The sequence below is a fragment of the Micropterus dolomieu genome, linkage group LG16 (genome assembly GCF_021292245.1).
Source record: "Micropterus dolomieu isolate WLL.071019.BEF.003 ecotype Adirondacks linkage group LG16, ASM2129224v1, whole genome shotgun sequence".
Classification (NCBI taxonomy): Eukaryota; Metazoa; Chordata; class Actinopteri; order Centrarchiformes; family Centrarchidae; genus Micropterus; species Micropterus dolomieu.
In genome coordinates this window covers 13,645,949-13,665,172 of record NC_060165.1, presented here as the reverse complement: position 1 = coordinate 13,665,172, position 19,224 = coordinate 13,645,949, and the positions used below count along the sequence as shown (strand labels likewise).

Sequence of the window (19,224 nt, the reverse complement as noted above, 5' to 3'; positions counted from 1 at the left end):
TTTTATAAAATTCCAGATTTTGTAATTGAACAGATTCTCACACTATCCCTGTAAGGAATATACTTCTCAAACTTTCATGACACAGTATTTCAAACATTGTGTAATAAGTGTGAACAATTTCAATTTAAATATACAGAGAAACCGTCAGGGGGAATTCACTTCAAGGCAACAAATCAAGGCGAAGAAGTGTTCACAACCTGAAATGAATTTTACATTAATTTCATTACAGGCTACATTTATTATTACTTTACTCCCTCACTCTACATCTCCCTTCCTTTACCCTTAGACCCACGGCAAAGGAAATGCGTAGGTATTCATGTATGGTCTGTAGTGCGAGATAAATCTTACCTGAAATCTTCCCAGTTTAATTGCAGGACCAGCAGAGGACACAGTTTCTTCCTCCAGAGAGAAGGGAACTGAAAGACAGATGTAACAAATATTCAGCAGATGGATACAATACTTACATAAAGACAAAGACATTCAATTATATTAAAATAATATTATATATTTATAAATGTATTAATATACATACTTTGTCCCACTGAAGGCATGCCACTGTGAGAGGCCTGGGGACAGCATGGGGAGAAAATGTATTGAGCGGTCACTGACTTGAAACAGTATATACAGTATGAGTTAACAGAATAATATCTAAACGTGTTTGTGTACCTGTGGGTGTGCGCTGACGGAAACCGTCTCTGGGCTCAGTGCTCGCCTCAACTGAGCATCTAGGTCCTCCAGAGGCTGCTGGGACTGGAAACAGACAGATACACTTTTAGTACACACACACACAGGCTTGGTCACTCAAGTCGATTAGCACAGATCAGCCAAAAGCAAACATGTATGGCTAGTAGGGCTGGACAATATTTCAATATTATTTTCGACATTTAGCAGATGTAATTAAAAGAGTCACAAAATTAGCTAACTCAAGTTTACGTTTTACTCATATGTGTAAAGTATAATAGGAGTTTGGTCCGATGTAATGCATAACAGTGGAAGACAATTCATTCATTTGAACACCGGTTTGATTGTTTTATAGGTCCATATAATTGAAGTATCATGACACAAATCAAAAAATTTCCTTATTAATTTCATGATAATGATTTCAACCATTTCGCCAAGTGCTGATAGCTACACATAGCTCTGCATTGTTTCATGTGGTCCAATCAACTGTGACATCAAAATCAAACACATAATAGATCCCCATCTCTTGGTCCAATTAGTAACAAGGTGCAGAATTCAGATTTCATCAAGTCTAGAAAAAAAGTGTAGACATTAGGACGACCCCTCTCCTGTTCCATCACACACAAAGATAGGTAAAGTGATGTAGCGGGCTTAACAAGGTATTCTGTTCTCCTCAGCATTTTAACTGCAATTAAAAAAGAAATCATTAAAAATCAAATCCCTTGCGAACTTCGACTACAGCAGGATTAACTTAATCAAACAGGACAAGTCTCGGCCGTGAGAGTTATATAAGGGACAAGAAGTGAATGTCTTGGCACGTCAGATTTTTCATGAAAGAGCTACAAGTCATATCTTATTTTTCAGTGGTTAAATGGAAAGTTTATTTTTAAATGGCAGCCTTCTCAGCCACAACAACTGCCACCTCTGTCTCTCTCTGTCCAACGGTGTTTCCATGTCCCTTACCCTTTCTCTTAATCAGCCGTTACCATTTAGAGTAAAACTAGAGGCATTTCTTTTAGTTTAATGTATCTACTTCATGTTACATTCTTCTCCCTTGTTGAGTTCTGCTGTCACTTATTCAGTTGTTTAAAACGTAATCTTCTTTTGAAGTGAGAGGGGTTCTGAGAGGGGTTCTGCTGTCACTTATTCAGTTGTTTAAAACGTAATCTTCTTTTGAAGTGAGAGGGGTTCATGATGGACATAACGTAATCTGTATCTCCTCTCAGTGTTTGGACACATGGTTAAGTTTCACTAGTTGTTAAAATATTAAATATGCACTATGGATGAAATGACTTTTTGCACAGCAGAAGTACTATTTATATAAAAAGAGATATGACATGGAATTATAATCATAAGCATTAGAGGCTCAGTATAAATACAGTATTGCATTGCATTGAAAATAGAACTCAAATGAGCAAAAAAACACCTGTGTTAGACAAGGTCCAGGGAAAGATGGCAGGAGTTCTGAAGGAGGAGAACTGGCCTAATCCCAGAGAAAGAGAGGTGATGAGAAGACAGAGGGGGAGATTTGTACAGGAGGTTATAAGAAAGGAGTCCACTGTGGAGAAGGTTAAAAGAAATGTCCATGCCAGATGAGTTTTAAGGAAAGTGAGTGGAAACATCTTGGAACACATTAGGGCTGCACAGAATAGTTCAAATATATGAACTAGTTCAAAGATATGAACACACCCCCCCACCATCACCACCACACACACACTCTCAAGCACAGCGGACAGGATGATGCGTGGCTTCAGCTGCATGCATTCACACAAAATCTGGCAATATGGTTCTTTCCCACATGGTTGTAGCTGTGTTTATCTGTGCTTTTAATATAACCTCCATAAAACAATAACAACCAACAAATTCTATTCAGTCTTCCTGTACTTAACAAAATAGGAAAAGAAAAAAACGTAACAAAATATGGAATAAAGTGAATAAGCAGATGAAATTAGTATAGTCTCTAATTTCATCCGCTTATTCACTTTATTCCAATTGAAAATTAAAGATTTTTTTATAACAGACATTCGAAACTTTATGCGAAAATCTTACTGAAAAAAAAAAAAAAGACATTCAGTACAGCCCTAGAACACATGTAATTTCTAAGATTAAATTATCTGTAACTTTTAACATTTAAAGGTGCAGCACTGAATTACCTGGGCAGTTTCTCCTAAAAGCAAACACTGGTCTGCTAGCTGACCACAGATTGGAATAAATTATACAACAATTGCTGTTTAACTAGATCTAAAACACTAGTATTGCTGTCTACAGCTAAACTGGATCACTCACCGGTGCCCTGGATAAGGGGGGTTTGGATGGAGTGGTCTGGCCAAAGGATGAAGCAGGGATGACTGTAGAAACTGAAATCATGAAGTCTGTAAGCAACATTATTAAAACACAGGTTAACTGACACTAGCACACATGCAGTAACACATAGTCATCTACCTACCGATCGGTGCAGGGGTGGAGATTGGTGTTCCAGGGCCCTGGATTGGAGCAGGGGACGTCAGAGCTAGGGTGGTGGGGGGCTGAGGAGGATTGGCTGGCGGGCTGGAGCCAGTTGCAGTGACAGATGTGCTGGAGGTAGAGCAGGGGCCAATCGGGGACGAGGTGCCTGCTACGTGGGCTCCGGAGGTAGGGTCAGCAGCTAAGATGTCTCCCTGGGACGATGGCACCCCTCCACCGAGGTCCATGAAGAGTGACCGCAGCTTCTTCTCCAGAACTTGGATGTCGTCCGGTTTGCCTTGGGAATCAATGGATGCCTCACACCTGAGAAAGATATCAATGAATGTTTTGCAAGAGAATAAGTAGGAGATGATCAGCCAGTCCACGCCAGCTTTTGATACTTGACCGTTTTCGATACTCAATCCTATGGACACATTTCAGTTGGTACCAAAAAAGGGAGAGTCAGGTACACAGTCCTAAAAAGAAAATAAAGTAAAGAGACTAAATAAAGACGCGTCGGCCACCTCTCACCTTGCATCACATTCCCCACAGTGTGTGTGCACCTGCCCAGGCAGGGCTGCTGTCTGCGGCTGGGAGTGGACCAAGGTTGGTTGGACTGAAGGAACATTGGTTGTCACCGGCAGGAGCCCCACTTCGGAGGAGGAGGAGGGGGGAGTGGGGTGGGAGGCGGCGGAGGGAGCAAGCTGGGGGCCTGGGATGGCAGTAGTGGGGATGACAGAGGAGGAGAGGGAAGGAGTGGAGAAGGAGGTGGGAGAGACTGACTGATGATCAGAGGAGACTTCGCTGGCTGTTAGAGTGGAGGAGGGAGGGGAGGATACAAGCGGAACAGTCTGGGCGGGAGGAGGAGAGGTGAGCATTGTTTGGGGGATGCTAGAGATGCTGGCCAATGGTAAAATGGAAGGTACTGAAGGAGCAATGACAGCAGAAATAGTTTGAGACTGAGGCTGGGTGAAAGCCTGGGGCTGTTGTGCTTGTCCCTGGACCTGCACCAGTCCCTGCGGTTGGGGCACCTGGGAAAGTACCTGTGACTGAAGGATGGACTGAGTTATGACAGTAGGAGGAGGAGGGGAAGAGGAACAAGGAGGGCTGAGACAGACAGCGGGCACAGAGGAGGGGGTGGAGGAGGATGAAGGGGGAGAAAGAGAAGGCTCCAAGACCTGCTCCTGTGCCTGGTTTAAATTAGAAGGGACAAGTCCAGCACTCGCATCCAAAGCAGGAGTGACTGTGCTGGCCTGTGATGGAACAGAAGCTGCTGCAGGCTGTAGAGGAGGATGGGTGGAGTAGACAGAAGCTGGGGCCGTGCTGGGTCCGGCATCAAACTGAGCCTGGTTCTGTCTGAGCTCAGAGAAGGCTTGTTGTAAGCTGATTGCTCCGGCAGACTGGGACAATGCCAAACCTTGGCCTGCAGTCTGAGGAACTGGGGGAAAAAAGAAACACGGTTTCAGTCCACCCCGGTGTGAGATAATCCCTCACCTAACAGTACTTAGTTAAATACTTTGTTTGTTTTCACTGACTCTAAGATTGAGGTTGGGTCTAATTTTCCACATGGGACAGGTCATATGTCCAAGAAGGCAACGATCAAAGGAAGTGCAGTAGATGAAGGGGAATTCCACTGATATTACACTTCAAAGTCTGCTTACAGGTCTAGGGGAGGACTACTGCATGTTGTGGAGTTGTGGCTGAAGTCTACAAGTTTGAAAATGAAAAAAAATCTAGTTTGATGATTGTTTTTTTTTAACTGTCCATCAGGAGTGCAATGTTAAATTGGTTGAATAGTCTTAAAGGCTATTTTTGGGTTACAAAGAAGGCTGTCTTGTGGTGGTTATGTCAGTGACTTACTAGTAATCCTAGGTTTGAATCCCACTTAGTCAACTTTTGGTTTATTAAGAAATGTTTAGGTATTGCTTTGTTATAGATGGACAGGTTTCAGAGTGTCGAGGATGATTAACCTCTTGTGAGTTCGGCTACTTTAAGTCTAGTGATATATCCCAGCACTCTCCCACTGTCTCGCAAAGGTATGTGATTTCAATAACAAAATATGCCTTTGCATTGCATTATTCAGAAAATAGGGAAGAACAAAACATTTTTGAACCACGACTGTAGTTCTTTTTGAACACTGTGTAATGCAAAACCTATTTTTTATATACTTTGATAGAATAATATTAAAATTCCACAATATCTAAATGAAGATTGGAGCTACAGCTATTTATATTCCAGTGTTCCGCCAGAAGATCCTATGGCATCACTTTAAATTAATGCCAGTGTGTTATTGCATTTGGACAGAGCATTTGGGCAATTTCCTCGAAAAGCATTACAACTTAATCTGATAAGTCTGTGTGTGGGAGACAAGTACAATGTTATTTAGTGTGCATTTTTGTGTGTGTTAGAAGTTACAGAAAAAATCAGTTTCTCGCTCTTCTTATTTTATAATTTCTTTCTCTTTTTTGCCATCATTATAATAGCATTCCAACAAAATGTTGTAATGTTCTTAACACCAATTTATTAGCTGGGAGTCCAATGGGGTGAGAAACATGGTTTGTTGTAAACAAACCCCACACGTACCATACTTATTTGGAAAAGAAAATACTTGAACTTTTAGCTGACCTTTAAAGGTCTCTCTCACACAGACACACACAAATACAATCCTTTACCTGTTTCAACAGGAGGTACAGGGGCAGGAGAGGTGGGAAACCTTTGTTCCTTCAGCCTGGCTTCAGGTACTGGGCTGACGATGAACCGCCGGCCTGCTGAATGGACCACTTGTGCTGTTGCACAGGGAGGAATGTCTGGGAAGAGATGAACGTCATTAAATAGCATGGTTAATTGTTAATCTGAGAGAATAACATGCAGACTACGATTCCCTACTACAGTTCGTCTGCAAAATAAGCAACAGGAAGCTTTTGGATGCAAAGAAGAAGCTTTGAAGAGAAATTATGGAAAAATTTCTGTGTGGAAATTCTGTCTCATCTATAGATTTGGTAATATTTCAGTCCTGTGCTCAAGGACACAGACACATAAAGCCGGATCTTAGGCTGTATTCACATCAAATAAGGCGCTGCGGCGAATATGCCAGTTGTCAGATTCATTTAAATGTGGGTAGTGAGTTTAGGCTGCAGTGGTGGGGACCACAAGGGATGACACACACACACACACACAAAAAAGGTAGTGACCCTGCGGCAAAAAGCTGAAACAGAATCAACTTTTGGAGAAAACACAACCCAAAATCACACTGCGGTTGCTTATCACGTAAGCCAGTGATCAGACTCGAAGATGTCCACGGGAACAAGAACCTTGTTTACCATGTAGCAATGTGCTTCTGAGCAACTGTGAAGATGGAAGAGACTGATCAGCATCGTGATGACCTTTCCAGAGCTGTACAACCCTGCCATGAGGGAGTACAAAGAAGTTAATCTGCGTGCTGTGGCTTGGCATTGTATTGCTCTTCAAGTTGAGATTTCTTGTTAGTATTTCTACTTGCCGCGCTAACTGCTGCAACGCCTGATTTAGTGTGAATACAGCCTTACAGTAGCCTGCGCCACCCTGTTGCCCCGTTGTTATTTTTTTATTTTGTTGTTTTTACCTGGCATGGGGGCAGATATAGCAGGAATCTGCTGCTCCATATCACCTGCCATCTGTAGATCAACAAGACAACAATATATGCACACACACTATATAAAAGCAATAAAAAGTTCATTAAAAAAATAACAGCAGCTACTTCAGCATTTTTGATGAAAATCCCAAACAACTGAAACTATGCACCGGAAACTCTAAACTAAAAGATAATGATAAAACGCAAAAAAGAGAGAAAGAAAGAAATAGTCATTGATGAATTTACCTGGCTATTTGTGTCTCTCTCCAGACCCTTCTCATCAGCGTTCGCTATCACCTCTCTGACCTGCTCAATGAACGACTCCCTCTCACTCTCCAGAATAAACTCACTTTGGACCTAGACACACACACACACACACACACACACAGAAATATAATTCTGCCTCGTGCCTAATGAAGAATCTCTCAACGAAAGCACAAGAACAAGTGCACAGCAATTGTGTGTCCATCAGTGGTTTTTGATGACAAAGACTACACAGCACAAGGACTGTCATGTGAAGCCTATTCTAGCCTTTATACAGAGGCATTATTATGGTTGGAGAGAATGTGAATGAATGACAAGAGTGGTTGAGAAAATCAAACAGGTGACGGTGAGTGTACCATGATCATGGCGATCTCCTCGGGGTTATCTCCATCCAGGTCAAACCTGAAAGTCACCATCTTCCTGTTGTGTGTCTCCAGCTGACACTCTGCAACCCTATCTCCTCGGTTGGAGATCTACATGCACATACACACACAAACGTAGAAAATACACCGAGAAATATAATTAGAAAGGAGACAGAACGTAAACGATGAGTATCTCGATTAGAAGTTTCTCATTAGTTTTATTGCAACTCATCACTCTCTAACAACCAATAACAGTGATACAGTACATGAGACGATTTATTGTTTAATTATGACTTTACAGGATGTGCTATTACATTGAGAACATTGAGTTTCGCCTTGGAAAGCTTCTCATGGCGTGATCGACTTCGTACAGAACGTCTCTGATGTCGCTTGGTGGAGCGACCTTCATGGCGACCTCCTCCTCCCTCGTTCCCGTCACTCAGACCTGAAGTCTCAGAGTGGCCACTGAGGTACAGAGAAGACAGGCCACATTGAATAAGAGAAAGAGAGGTAAATAGGAACTGAGTGAGAGGCAGCGTCAAAAAGATTAAGTATGATCAAGAAATTTTGCTTTGGTTTGAGGAATGTCCATTACCTCTCTATAGATGAGAGAACTTGAGGTGGCTGTAGTTGTGACTGGGACAGCTCTGAAGACTGAGAGACAGACTGAAACAAATACAGACACATGAAAATGTACATACATACTCAATCAGTATGATTGTAATCACCAGGCACACCAGGGAAATTGTGTGGGGGGGGGCTGGAAATACAAGCAAAGTGTGACAAAAGTAAGAGAGAAAACAAACTAGATTGTAAGAAATGCCGTCATGATTTTTCACCAAGGACTCATTTGAATTAAATTATATAGTACAGAATTGGACAGAACAACAACTAAAACTAGAGCATTGAACAAAAGGAGCCAAGCAAGAACTGCCACAAAAGAGAAAAGAAACTGGATTGTATTCATCCAGTATCTCCAATAACACATGCAGCCCTCACTCATAATGAAGTGACAAATGATTACTTAGGAATAAAAAACAAATGGTCTGAGTTAGAACAGAGTTTAACTAAGGATGACACTTTGAACAAATCTGCAGACAGTGACTGATCAATGTCATTAGACATCATTTATTTGTAGACCAAGTTTCTCTTTTTCACAGATGTTTTAAATCTTTCACTGGCTCAGAGATATCACACAAACAATCCTGGAAACCCTTCCAACAATTATTGCTTGACTGTGGGATTTTTAAGTAAATCAGTGTTGCAACACTCAAACCGAGCCAAAAAAGCTATTTAACACAAACAGCTTATAAATAAACAGTAAACCAGCATACTATCAGCATTTTATGGATCTCATAACGATGAACAGCCTTTATCATTGCCTCTCAGTCATCATTAATTATCATCAAAATGCATATACTATATACTATACTGCTAACTTCAACAGTACCATTTAACACACGGCTGCAAACATGGATCGTACCATGTTATACCCAACACAGACATGAACCTAAACTCTTACCGTAGGGTGTGCAGGTTATTGGGCCTCATGCAAAAACATGAACAGATATGTCCTTAAGTACCACATACTAGTGATTTAAAAGAATTGCTCACACTTGGAATTCAAGTGGTCAAGACCTGTGTTGAGTCATGTGCAGATAGTCTGCATTGCTCCACAGGGAGAAAACAATTTGTAGTTTAAATACAATACTTAAGTTAATTCAAATAAAATATATAACTTGATATAATTTTTCTGTTCACCATATTATCATCATCATGGCTTCCTATTTTACTCATTACTTTAAATTTTAGATTTTCATATAAACTTGTAGAAACTATATTATAAACTCAATAGGAAAGTTCTCTACCTCCAACAGCTGCCTCAGGGTCTTTATACAGATCATCATCTGTTGCACCGACAGTGTAACATCACCTACTGTAGGCTATAATATTTTGTCATCTAATACCATCATGGCCTACTTTGCTTCAGAAAGACGTTTTTTGTCATCTAACTGTGGCATACATCAGGCGGAAACAAGCGATTTATGATTTGTGCAGTTAAAGAGGTCATATTATGCTCTTGTATTTAGGGTTTGTACCAGGACAGAATTTTACCTGGTTTAATTTCCAAAAAAAACACAATATTTTTGTTGTACTGCACATTGTGAAGTGACACAGATGTGGAAGTAAAGGCTGAACTACAATTGAGCTGTTTTCACGCAATTCAGAGCGTTGTTTTCTGTGGGAGATGTAACTCCCTTTGGGGTGGACTTTTTCACTTTGCAAACCAATAACATGCACAAAAAAAGATGTGTAACACAATAAAGGAGAGGGAAAAGCCCCAAAAAAGCCTAATGTGATCTCTTTTAGAGAGTTTGGTGATTCTAACTTATAACTCTTTTAGGATAAGATATGAAGATGTTCTTGCACTAGGCCCATTACATAATATTAAGTCTATAAAGCTTTCCGTCCATCCTCCCGTTTAAATACATATCTCGGACCATAAAAACGATGTTGAAAATTCCAACTCATAATCCAAGGCTCCAGAATGTGACAGCATTCAACTTTGACAAATATGGGCAGAGTGAACAGGAACAAGACATCCACTTGGTGGGTTTGACTATCCATAACCAGTACCTGGGGAGGGGCTTCCATGGGAGTATCGGGTGGGGCGGTGACTACACTGATGATTGGCACCACGGTGGCCAATGGCTGAGGCACAGGTGTGGGCACAGGATGAGGAGGAGGGGAAACAATAGTAGACACCACCCCAACAGGGAGAGGCAGAGGAGAGGGAGGGGAAGCCACAACCGCTGCCGGCATGGTAACAGGGAGGGATGGCAACGGAGTGGGCAGGGTCACCAAGGAAACGGCAGATGGAGTTACACTGGGCTGAGAAGAGGAGGAAGGGCCAGGAAGAGGCAGAAAGGAAAAAGAAGAAGGTAGATAAGGCAGAGAACGGGTCGGAGGAAAAGGAGGGAGCAACGTCATTGGGAGGACGTGGAAGTAGAAACCCGGACAAGATGTGATGAGCACAGACAGATTACCAAGTCAGTCGCCTTGGTAATGGGACAGTGAGCTAAAGCCGGTCTTTAGTTTAACCTAAAATATAATAAAGACTTCATCAAAAGATGAATGTGCTGGGGAAAGAGAAAAAGGTTGTGAATTTGGGTCTTTATTGATCTCCATGATAAATCAAGTTCAAATAAAGACACCAGGAAAAGAGCCATCGATGGTTCACTGACCCATTACTGACACGTTTGACTCCGAGACCCTCAACAAACAACTTTCGGAGCAAGACAAATGAAACACTGGTCAAGCCTATTAGTGACAACATCTCAAATTAAACAACAAACTCTGTGACAGGACGATTTGTGTAAAACACACATGACTCAAAGATCATGCAACCACAAAAAACTTAGATCTCTACAGACAAGGTACAGTACGGGTTTACAGGCAGTGAAAGAGCAAGCAAATTCTTTGTGCAGATGGGAAACACTTTAAACATTGAAAAACACAGGGCTGAAAACCTACCTACAAATGTTTCCTCTAGGGCTGCATGATTAATCTAACCGCGATGTTGTCATGTGCGATTACATAACCGCAAAAGGTGTGCAATTTAGGATTTAATAAAACAGATAACGTTAAAGTGTGTGTGACACTCTTCTCTGTGTGCGCTGCAGTCTGCTCATTATCCACACCGGGCTTTCGCCTGTGCCTCTACAAACAGATGGGCCTACCTGCAATCAGAAAAATTTTTTATGAGCAGTGTGCCAGTGACTTTTAAGACAACAACCTACCATAACCCTCCTCCCTGCTCCGCTGCTAAGCGTTCAAAACATATTTGGACTTGCCACCGGAGCACCAAGAGAGATGCCGGTGCTCCGGTCGCTCTGTGACAGAGACAGAGGGACATCGTCAACAGCTGAAGCGGTAAGATAGAAGAAACCAGGGAGAAGATATGGAAGGTTTGGGTTTGGCTCGCTGGCCATTTAACGTTAGCTGTATTTTTTGTAACTGGATTTAATATTCAACAAGTAGTAGAATAGTAAACTTTTAAAAGAAATTATAATGAATATAGTAATTAATATAGGCTATTATTGTTATACTAACAGTATACTATTAACTGAACATTATACTTTTTATTTAATGTTATAATATTATAATAATACACTCATGTATACTAGTTCCCCCTCCAGGTTGTGGATAGAGTCTCTGCAGTGGACTAATGTAGATTAGCCAGAGCGCCAATATTTGCTCCTTCTAGCCGCCTCCTCCGTAGAGCAACACGCTCCCTTGGTTGTGTTTTACTAGTTATTGTTATAAATATTGTTTATTGTTTAACTTTGTTCATGTTGAGAAAATGTCACTTTTTGTGCATTTTCCTTGATAATCAAGCAAGTACAGTGATAGTACCATTTGTTCCATTATTATCGAATCGCAAATCGCAATATTGTCCACAATAATTGCAATATGACTTTTTCTCCAAATCGTGCAGCCCTAGTTTCCTCACACACAAGAGATTTAAAGGAGCTATGCTAAGGCAAGTCTTTGTGCTCCCCTAGCTTTACTTTTGGGGAAATTGTCCAACGAATTGATTTCCTTAAAAGTCATGATTTAGAGACAACGTAGATTAAAAATAGTTTCTATCTTACTAGGAGGTAAGCAGGTACGAGTTCTTAGATTTGAAGCTGTGGGGCCCTGGATGAAAAATACTTAACTGAAAAAAACCACAAAAAACCCCAGAATAATCCCTGACGTCTAACATTTCCTTCCTCAAAACATTTGCAAAAGACAATTTTTCTTAAAACGTTTGAAACCTGCTTTTATTACATCCATGTTTACCAGCTTGCAGTCTTTTTCCTACCTGCCTTTGTAAGAACCTTGCTGTGCATTACAGCCACCTGTCAAGCAGTGAAACAGTGTGAAACCACTGGCAGGACTGTGGGTGGCGTCACCCGCGTGCACATGAGCACCCACTCACAAAAAAACTGCTCCAAAGTGCTATTAGAACTCAAACACTCCACAGGGTACCTTTATATAAACTAACTCTGTACTTTCTATCTATTTACTGTATGCTCAACAACACAAAGATCTAAAAAGGTAAAAATAATAATGAATAAGAAACCAACAAGCCAGGCAAGCGGATTAATTATTGTTACTTGAAGGGGTCAACCCAACCTGACATTGTGAATAAATAAAATTCCGCTGCTCTTCATACATACTGTCACAAAATGCACTTCTGACATACATGAAACTTTAACGTTATTTTCCATTCCAATTACATGTGTACAGCTAGACAGTGAAGTATTTTGCACACTTTACAGATGTACAATAAACATCAGCTCAGTGACATGGCAATTTACAGAATGCTACCTAAAGAATATCAATATTTATTTAATTTCTTTAATACAAAACTGGACACTGCCCTTGACACAGGCACCTTCCAGTATTTTCACTGCCTTCTGTTACCAATATTCACTTTTTACTGTTTATCAGTACTGATCCAGCGAATTTAAAACATCCTCATTTCATAACAATGTGTTCATGTCTTTGCTATCCATGCTTTTAATAATATAGTAGAAGGAGAATCTGGGGTGAACAAAGGGGAACTGCTAACAATAGGCATCAACAGACAGAGCTATATCCAAAAAGGACAAAAACAAGAGGGATGTGAAACAGATCCACCAACCAAATCACACAGATGAACAATTACTTACTAAGATGCACACATAAACGCACTTATCCATGAGGATAGACAACACACGGGCACCCACGTACAGTATATCATCATATATAATGGTACCTGGACCAGAGCAAACCGAGCCGCTTGGTACAGAAGATAAAGATGTTCTATACTGGGAGATGGAGTGAGGTCACAAAACTAACCACACACAAATATATACACACCCCCATATATTTTTGTTGTGGTTGCAAAAAGCATAAATATATGACCAAACATACGAGCACAAGTAGGCATGTATTAAACACATATAAAAACAAACCCGGTGATAAAAACAGGCAGCATGCCAATGGGAGAGACAGAGAATGGGAAGAAAAGTACAAGAAATAAATTGAGCTGACGAAGAATAGTTTAGTGTGGAGAAAAAATAGCAATTCAAGATGAGCAAAACATGCAATAATCACACATTATTATAATTTACCATCAAACTGACATAGTTAATATATGCCTGAGACAGTTGACTGGGTGGATAACTGAATTGAAAGGTCAAAGAAATACCTAATCAAAAGACCTCTGAGTGGCACATGGTTTCCCAAAGATCCTTCTACTGAAAAGTTGTACATTCATGTGTAAATTTAGCGGTAGATTACAAAATGTTATGTAGAGAGCTTTGCTATGTTTCCACTGTATGTGGAGCTTATTAGAGGAGTTTGTATGTCCATGTTTGTCTCACATCTACAGTAGAGTGTCTGGAAAAACCACACTAACAGAGAGTTGTTTGGAACTTAAACTAACTCTTAGGTGTATCCATGAAGACCGTAGTGAGTCAGTTTTTATTAGATTGGCTTCAGCTTAGATTTTAGTGTGCATAATTACTATGTATAGGCAGGTAGTTGTGTGTGTCTGTAAAGACAAATCCAGACATGTATGGCAATCTTGAATTAAATCCAGCACCTGTCTGCAAGAGCCAGTGGCAGCTTGTGTGCATTAGGGATGTGTTTATTTATTTATTGTTGTGTTGTATATATATTTAATAGTGGCGCTACTTTGCGTACCTGTGCAGACGCCTGCGGCATAGATGTATGTGTGGGGCTTTGAAGAGATGTACTACTCTGACTAGATGAAACCTGGAAAGAAAGACAGTGGGAGAAACAGACATAGTGTGAGAGGAAAGAAGAGAGAATATTACTAAATATAGAAATGTAAACATTTACACACACACACACACACACACACACACACACACACAGCAATATCCTTTTTAGGTTTGATACTTTAAGCCATTGCAGTTCACAGTCAACTCCTGCTTATAATAACCTGGACAAACTCAAATCCTGGTTATGCGAAACAAAAATTGCATGAATAATGCTTGGTCTCTTAAATTCAGTTAAATATTATACCCTTCTAAATGAGATATTAAACATGTGACAGCACTCTTACAATGTTGCTATCATGTTTTATGTAAAGCACTATGAATTGTCTTGTTGTCAAAATGTGCTATACAAATAAATTTGCCTTGCCTTATAAAATGAGAATTAGCAAACAGAAAATTCTGCAAAATGTAAATGCAATATTCAATGCTTACTATGAACATGAGTGTAATTATGGTGGAATGGCTGTTGCTAGTTCAAATAATGAAGTATTCTGATATTTTTCTGACAGGAAATATTTGCTCTCCGATTAACATTCAATTTTATGCTCAATCAAATAAGTTTAAGGCTGCAATTAGTTCATAGCAGTGGTTTGTGCTGGGGGTAACACACTCATTCAGAAAGACTGTGGTATTACTGCAGACAGTGCCAGCTCTGTGGGAGTGGTTTCCTCAAAGCAAAAGCAATGACTTAAAAGAGAAAGCTGACATATGAGTTATTACTGCATAAGCATAAAAACAGGGAGGAGTTATTTTCTGTATTTTATCTTTATGGGGTTTGGAAACCAAGGGCATACAGTATTAAAAGTATGAGAAAAGAGATGAAATAAGAGAAGTGAAGGGGGGAAAAGTTTGGTTGTATCAAAAGTGACTTCCATTTTTAGGTTGCTTCAGTCATTTTCCTAGTTGTCTTACCTGTTGGGGGGTCCCTGGGGGACCTGCTTGGTTGGAGGCAGGGACCAGAGGGGGTCCTGGAGAGGGCTGGGACGTGGGAGCCTGAACCTTCGGCTGAGCAACAGATTTAGAGAAAGACAGACAGAAAGATAGAGGACGAGATGCGACGTTGTAGGTTATGAAAAGAAGGGGGGATAGAGGTGAGAAATCAGGGAATTGGCAGGAAGGAGAGAGAAGAACACAAAATAATCAGAACATGTTTGCAGCTTGTACACCAGAAACTGTACATAAGTGCAAACACAAGGTACTGCTGCTCGCTAGTGATCCGTTTTTAGTGTAGATTTTCTTCTTGTGTATGCACAGATGCACACAGACAACATGTATGCACATTGATCTATGCGGCAATGCTATTGTATGTATATACGCATATACACAGCTTACAGTGTAGCATGTACTGTACATTACAGGCACAATACTGGGGTTAGGCAGGGTGTAAGTACAGGGTTTCTTTTACATGCAGGTCAGACCCAAAATGATTGGTAGTGATAATATGTCAATCAAGCACAGAGTAGAAGCTGGAATACTGACACCAAACTCAATGAATTAATTAACTTAAATTTAACAACTGCGGTTTTCCCTGAAACATCCTAACACAGGCATCACATTTGGATCTATTGCATTTTATATAGGAGTCATGATTATGGTGGCAAACTACCCGTTTGCCACCATACCTGCCTGAGTCACGTTTAGTTGTATGTGTTAGATGGCAGATTGATGGAGCTTGCCACATTGCCCGATACGATCACGTTCAGAAAGTTTCGATGATCATTACAGAATAAGATTTCTAAGTCAAATCAAGTGTGTGTTTAGGTTTTTGAGATTTCATGACACTGACACTGTATTACCTGTCCTACACTCAACATTTGTTGTGCTCTAAATATGGGGGGGAAATTATTTGATTTCCGGTCCTGGTACATTTATGTTGAGCATCAAGCCAATGTCTCTTTCCTTTCTGTATTCTTCAAATAACCTACAGCCCTAAAAGGCAGCAGCATACAGACAAGTACGGCCGTTCTATTGACTGAACCCTTAGAAGGCTGTTTACAACGTTCTACTTGTCAGGAATCCCACCCTCACAAAGTGTGATGGGAGCTTACACAAGTGTGTTGCACCAGGTACACTGCTACCTACCTTTTTCTAACATCATAGGCAGTCACACAATAAGGAATTTTACAGCACAGATATCTGATAAATAAAATACAGAGAAAGGTAGAAAACCTAAGATAAATGACATGAAAGAAAAACAGACGAAATGACAGACCACAAAGAAGAAGAAATGAGAAGACAGAAAGTAAATAATAGAAGAAGAAAGTAAAGATGACACTGATAATATCAGCATTCTAAGGGTTAAATTAATTTAAATTAGGGAACCTTTGAACCTTGAGTAAGAAATTGATTTCTAGTCTGGGTAGGAAACACAATATGCTATAATAAAGAACTGACTTAAAGCCAATGTCATTAGCAATTACAACACAAAACAGAAAGAATCTAAAATATACAAATGAAGTGTCTATCTGGCTTGGTTTGTCTAAGCCCCCTTGGTTTTGTTGTATGTTTCTGTGTGTTTGTCCGTACAAATCATCAAAGTCTCTCAGCTTTATCACACTTCAATAATTTTCATAGATTCACTGCATACTATTCAATGTGCAGGTGTCTAGCATAAATTGCTACATTTTAAAGTTTTTACATAGTTAGTTAATGTGGTCTTAGGCCCAAATGGACTTTGGATTTGTATGAGCAAAAATTCAAGTATACCATACATGCAGTATACCGCCACAAACACACATTTCTCATATACATTCATATATGAACATACAGACAAAATATTACTTACTGATAGTGACAAATAAATTAAATATACAACGAAAACACAGAAAGGAAGAGGGCTCAGACTGTAAGGCTTGTACACCAGAGTTTGTCTCAAAGACTACCTTCTGAATGTTGCTTTTAAAATTATGGTTTGACTAATAACTTGACTAACATTACTGACTCTTATGTTGGACACAGATGTGCTGTGGCGCATGACCTTATTTAAATGCTTACTGAAGCAGTGCTGACTAAAGGTATGCTCCTGATCCTATCTTCTATAAGCAAACACTGTCAGGGAATGTACAATGTGAGACATTTTGAAGGCAGACCATGAGACGCACTCTGTTGATATGACTGGAGGGGATTAAAATCACAAAGACTACATGATGACAAGTAAGCATCAGCTGGGTCTCCTGGTTTGGTAGGGTGAAAAAAAAAGACAGGGATTGGTATACCGGCCTCTGGGTCAAATTACTATTGTGAGTTAATTCAGTTGCTTTTCATAGAAGAATTCACTGTACTTAGTAGATTACATTATCTTCTATTTATCTTCTCTAAATAATACTTTTTTGTTTTACAATTACAAATGGCCTAAAGCGCACAAGATCGTAAAAAAATAATTGTAATAATTGCCTTCACAATGTTAGAGGTCTATGGCAATAGATTAGAAATTGTCAACCTATGAGATGTTGACAATTTGCAGTCAAACAAGAAAAAAAGAGCATTGAAAACTATAATATGGCAGTTACAATATATCAAGAGCTGGCTGTGGATCTTTGCTAAAAAAGCAACTTATGTAATCTCAGCCAGTATTTGACCCAGGGGTGTTTTTAAAGTCTAAACTCAGTACCAGAGTGGGGTTAGCGGCCTGCATGGCCAGCAAGGACTCATGGTATGTCATATCGGGTTGGGCTGGTATCACCCCGCCATGCCGGGCCCAGGCATTCTGGATCAGAGACTCCAGCTGAGTAGATGATGTTCCCCCAAGCTGGAGCTCGGAGGATGGAGTGGGAGGTAGAAAGCTAGGCATGGAGGGTGGATGTCCTTGGGGATCTATGGAAAACACTCCGCCGGATGAATCGTAGAGCGCAGCGGAGGATGAGTGAGGGATGGACTGAGCAGCTGAGGAATCAAATGGAGGAAGGAGAGGAGGTGACTGGAACTCCCCGGCGTCAGAGGAGGCTAAAGAGTCACTAGAAGGTTCTGGGCTTCTGTCTTTTGTGGTTAAACCCAAGTGGTGAAGTAGAAGACTTCCTGGAGGTAAGGGGAGCTCGGGACTGACGTATGAGTACAGCTCTTCTGTAACTGGCTGGAGACGGCTGTACGTGCCTGAACCACCTGATCCAGCTCCGGTGTCTTCTAGAGGGAGGTCCATGGAGCTCCTTCGGGCCCGGTAAAGTCTGGATGCCAGCAGGCTTGGGTCTCCAGCAGCAGCTGCAGCAGCGGCTGCAGCTAAATGGAACTCAAACACACTTCCAGTTGATGGTGGGGTGTCAGTCATTACTGGAGGTGCAGAAATAGGGAAAGATGAAGAGGAAGCATGATGTGGTGGAGGAAAGCATCCATCAGAGGACGAAGAAACAGAGCCACCAGTGGACACACTCATGGGTGGTAAGGGTGAAGGAACTGGGCTGTGTGCACTCAGTCTCTGCATGATGTGTGGGTGCAAGAACCCGGGTTGAGGTGTCGGAACAGAATCAAAACCCAAACTAGCAGCTGCTGCTTGCCTCTGCTGATGAAAACTGAAGCCAAGCTGGTGTGCAGTCATTGGATATCCTCCATATGCCATTGCTTCATAATGGTCCAATAAGGCAGCTTGACTTAGACTTAATCTCCTCACTGCTTCCTCATGCTCCGCTCTCATGTCTTTATAGCTGTAACTTGTGTCAGACTGTCCTGGGAGATGCAGCGACTCCCCAACACCAAGTCTTTGAGAAGCTGCTGCAAAACCGGGATTTACCATGAAGAGAGAGGGGGTCTCAACACCTTCCATCCCAGAAAAGGGATGCAGGCTGCTCCCATAGCGAGTGTAAGCAGGCTGAAAGTGTCTGGTATGAGCCTCGAGAATCGACGTGCTCTTGCGTCTCTGGGTGTTGTAGGCCTTAGAAGGCCCAGTGGGAGGAGGCGAGAAGGAAATGGGCCGCTCAGGGATGGAGGGGAAGAAAATAGTAGTGGGGTCTGGGAGAGTTGAGTGGGGGATACTCCCTCCTGCTACTCCTCCTCCTCCTGCTCCTCCACTGTAGTGATGTGGCATTGAATGCTGCTGCGA

General features: G+C 41.1%; 1 protein-coding gene across 7 annotated transcripts in view; it reads right to left on the bottom strand.

The window, feature by feature from the left end:
- The window catches only part of wnk1b (WNK lysine deficient protein kinase 1b), a 104,446-nt gene that overhangs the window by 15,360 nt on the left and 69,862 nt on the right, over positions 1 to 19,224 (bottom strand). For 2 of the 7 annotated variants that reach the window (XM_046072328.1, XM_046072333.1), the window contains exons 12-26: positions 15,108 to 15,200; positions 14,098 to 14,169; positions 7,955 to 8,025; positions 7,674 to 7,824; positions 7,354 to 7,470; positions 6,980 to 7,090; positions 6,725 to 6,776; positions 5,796 to 5,930; positions 3,655 to 4,561; positions 3,128 to 3,447; positions 2,968 to 3,053; positions 2,108 to 2,164; positions 667 to 750; positions 533 to 566; positions 349 to 416 (exon numbers count right to left, since the gene is read on the bottom strand). In XM_046072328.1, the coding sequence (XP_045928284.1) occupies positions 349 to 416; positions 533 to 566; positions 667 to 750; positions 2,108 to 2,164; positions 2,968 to 3,053; positions 3,128 to 3,447; positions 3,655 to 4,561; positions 5,796 to 5,930; positions 6,725 to 6,776; positions 6,980 to 7,090; positions 7,354 to 7,470; positions 7,674 to 7,824; positions 7,955 to 8,025; positions 14,098 to 14,169; positions 15,108 to 15,200 (2,358 nt within the window). Of the gene's footprint in view, positions 1 to 348; positions 417 to 532; positions 567 to 666; positions 751 to 2,107; positions 2,165 to 2,967; positions 3,054 to 3,127; positions 3,448 to 3,654; positions 4,562 to 5,795; positions 5,931 to 6,724; positions 6,777 to 6,979; positions 7,091 to 7,353; positions 7,471 to 7,673; positions 7,825 to 7,954; positions 8,026 to 9,996; positions 10,252 to 14,097; positions 14,170 to 15,107; positions 15,201 to 17,805; positions 19,219 to 19,224 lie in introns of all 7 variants that reach the window. The other 5 variants (XM_046072334.1, XM_046072329.1, XM_046072330.1 and 2 more) reach the window with 5 other exon arrangements.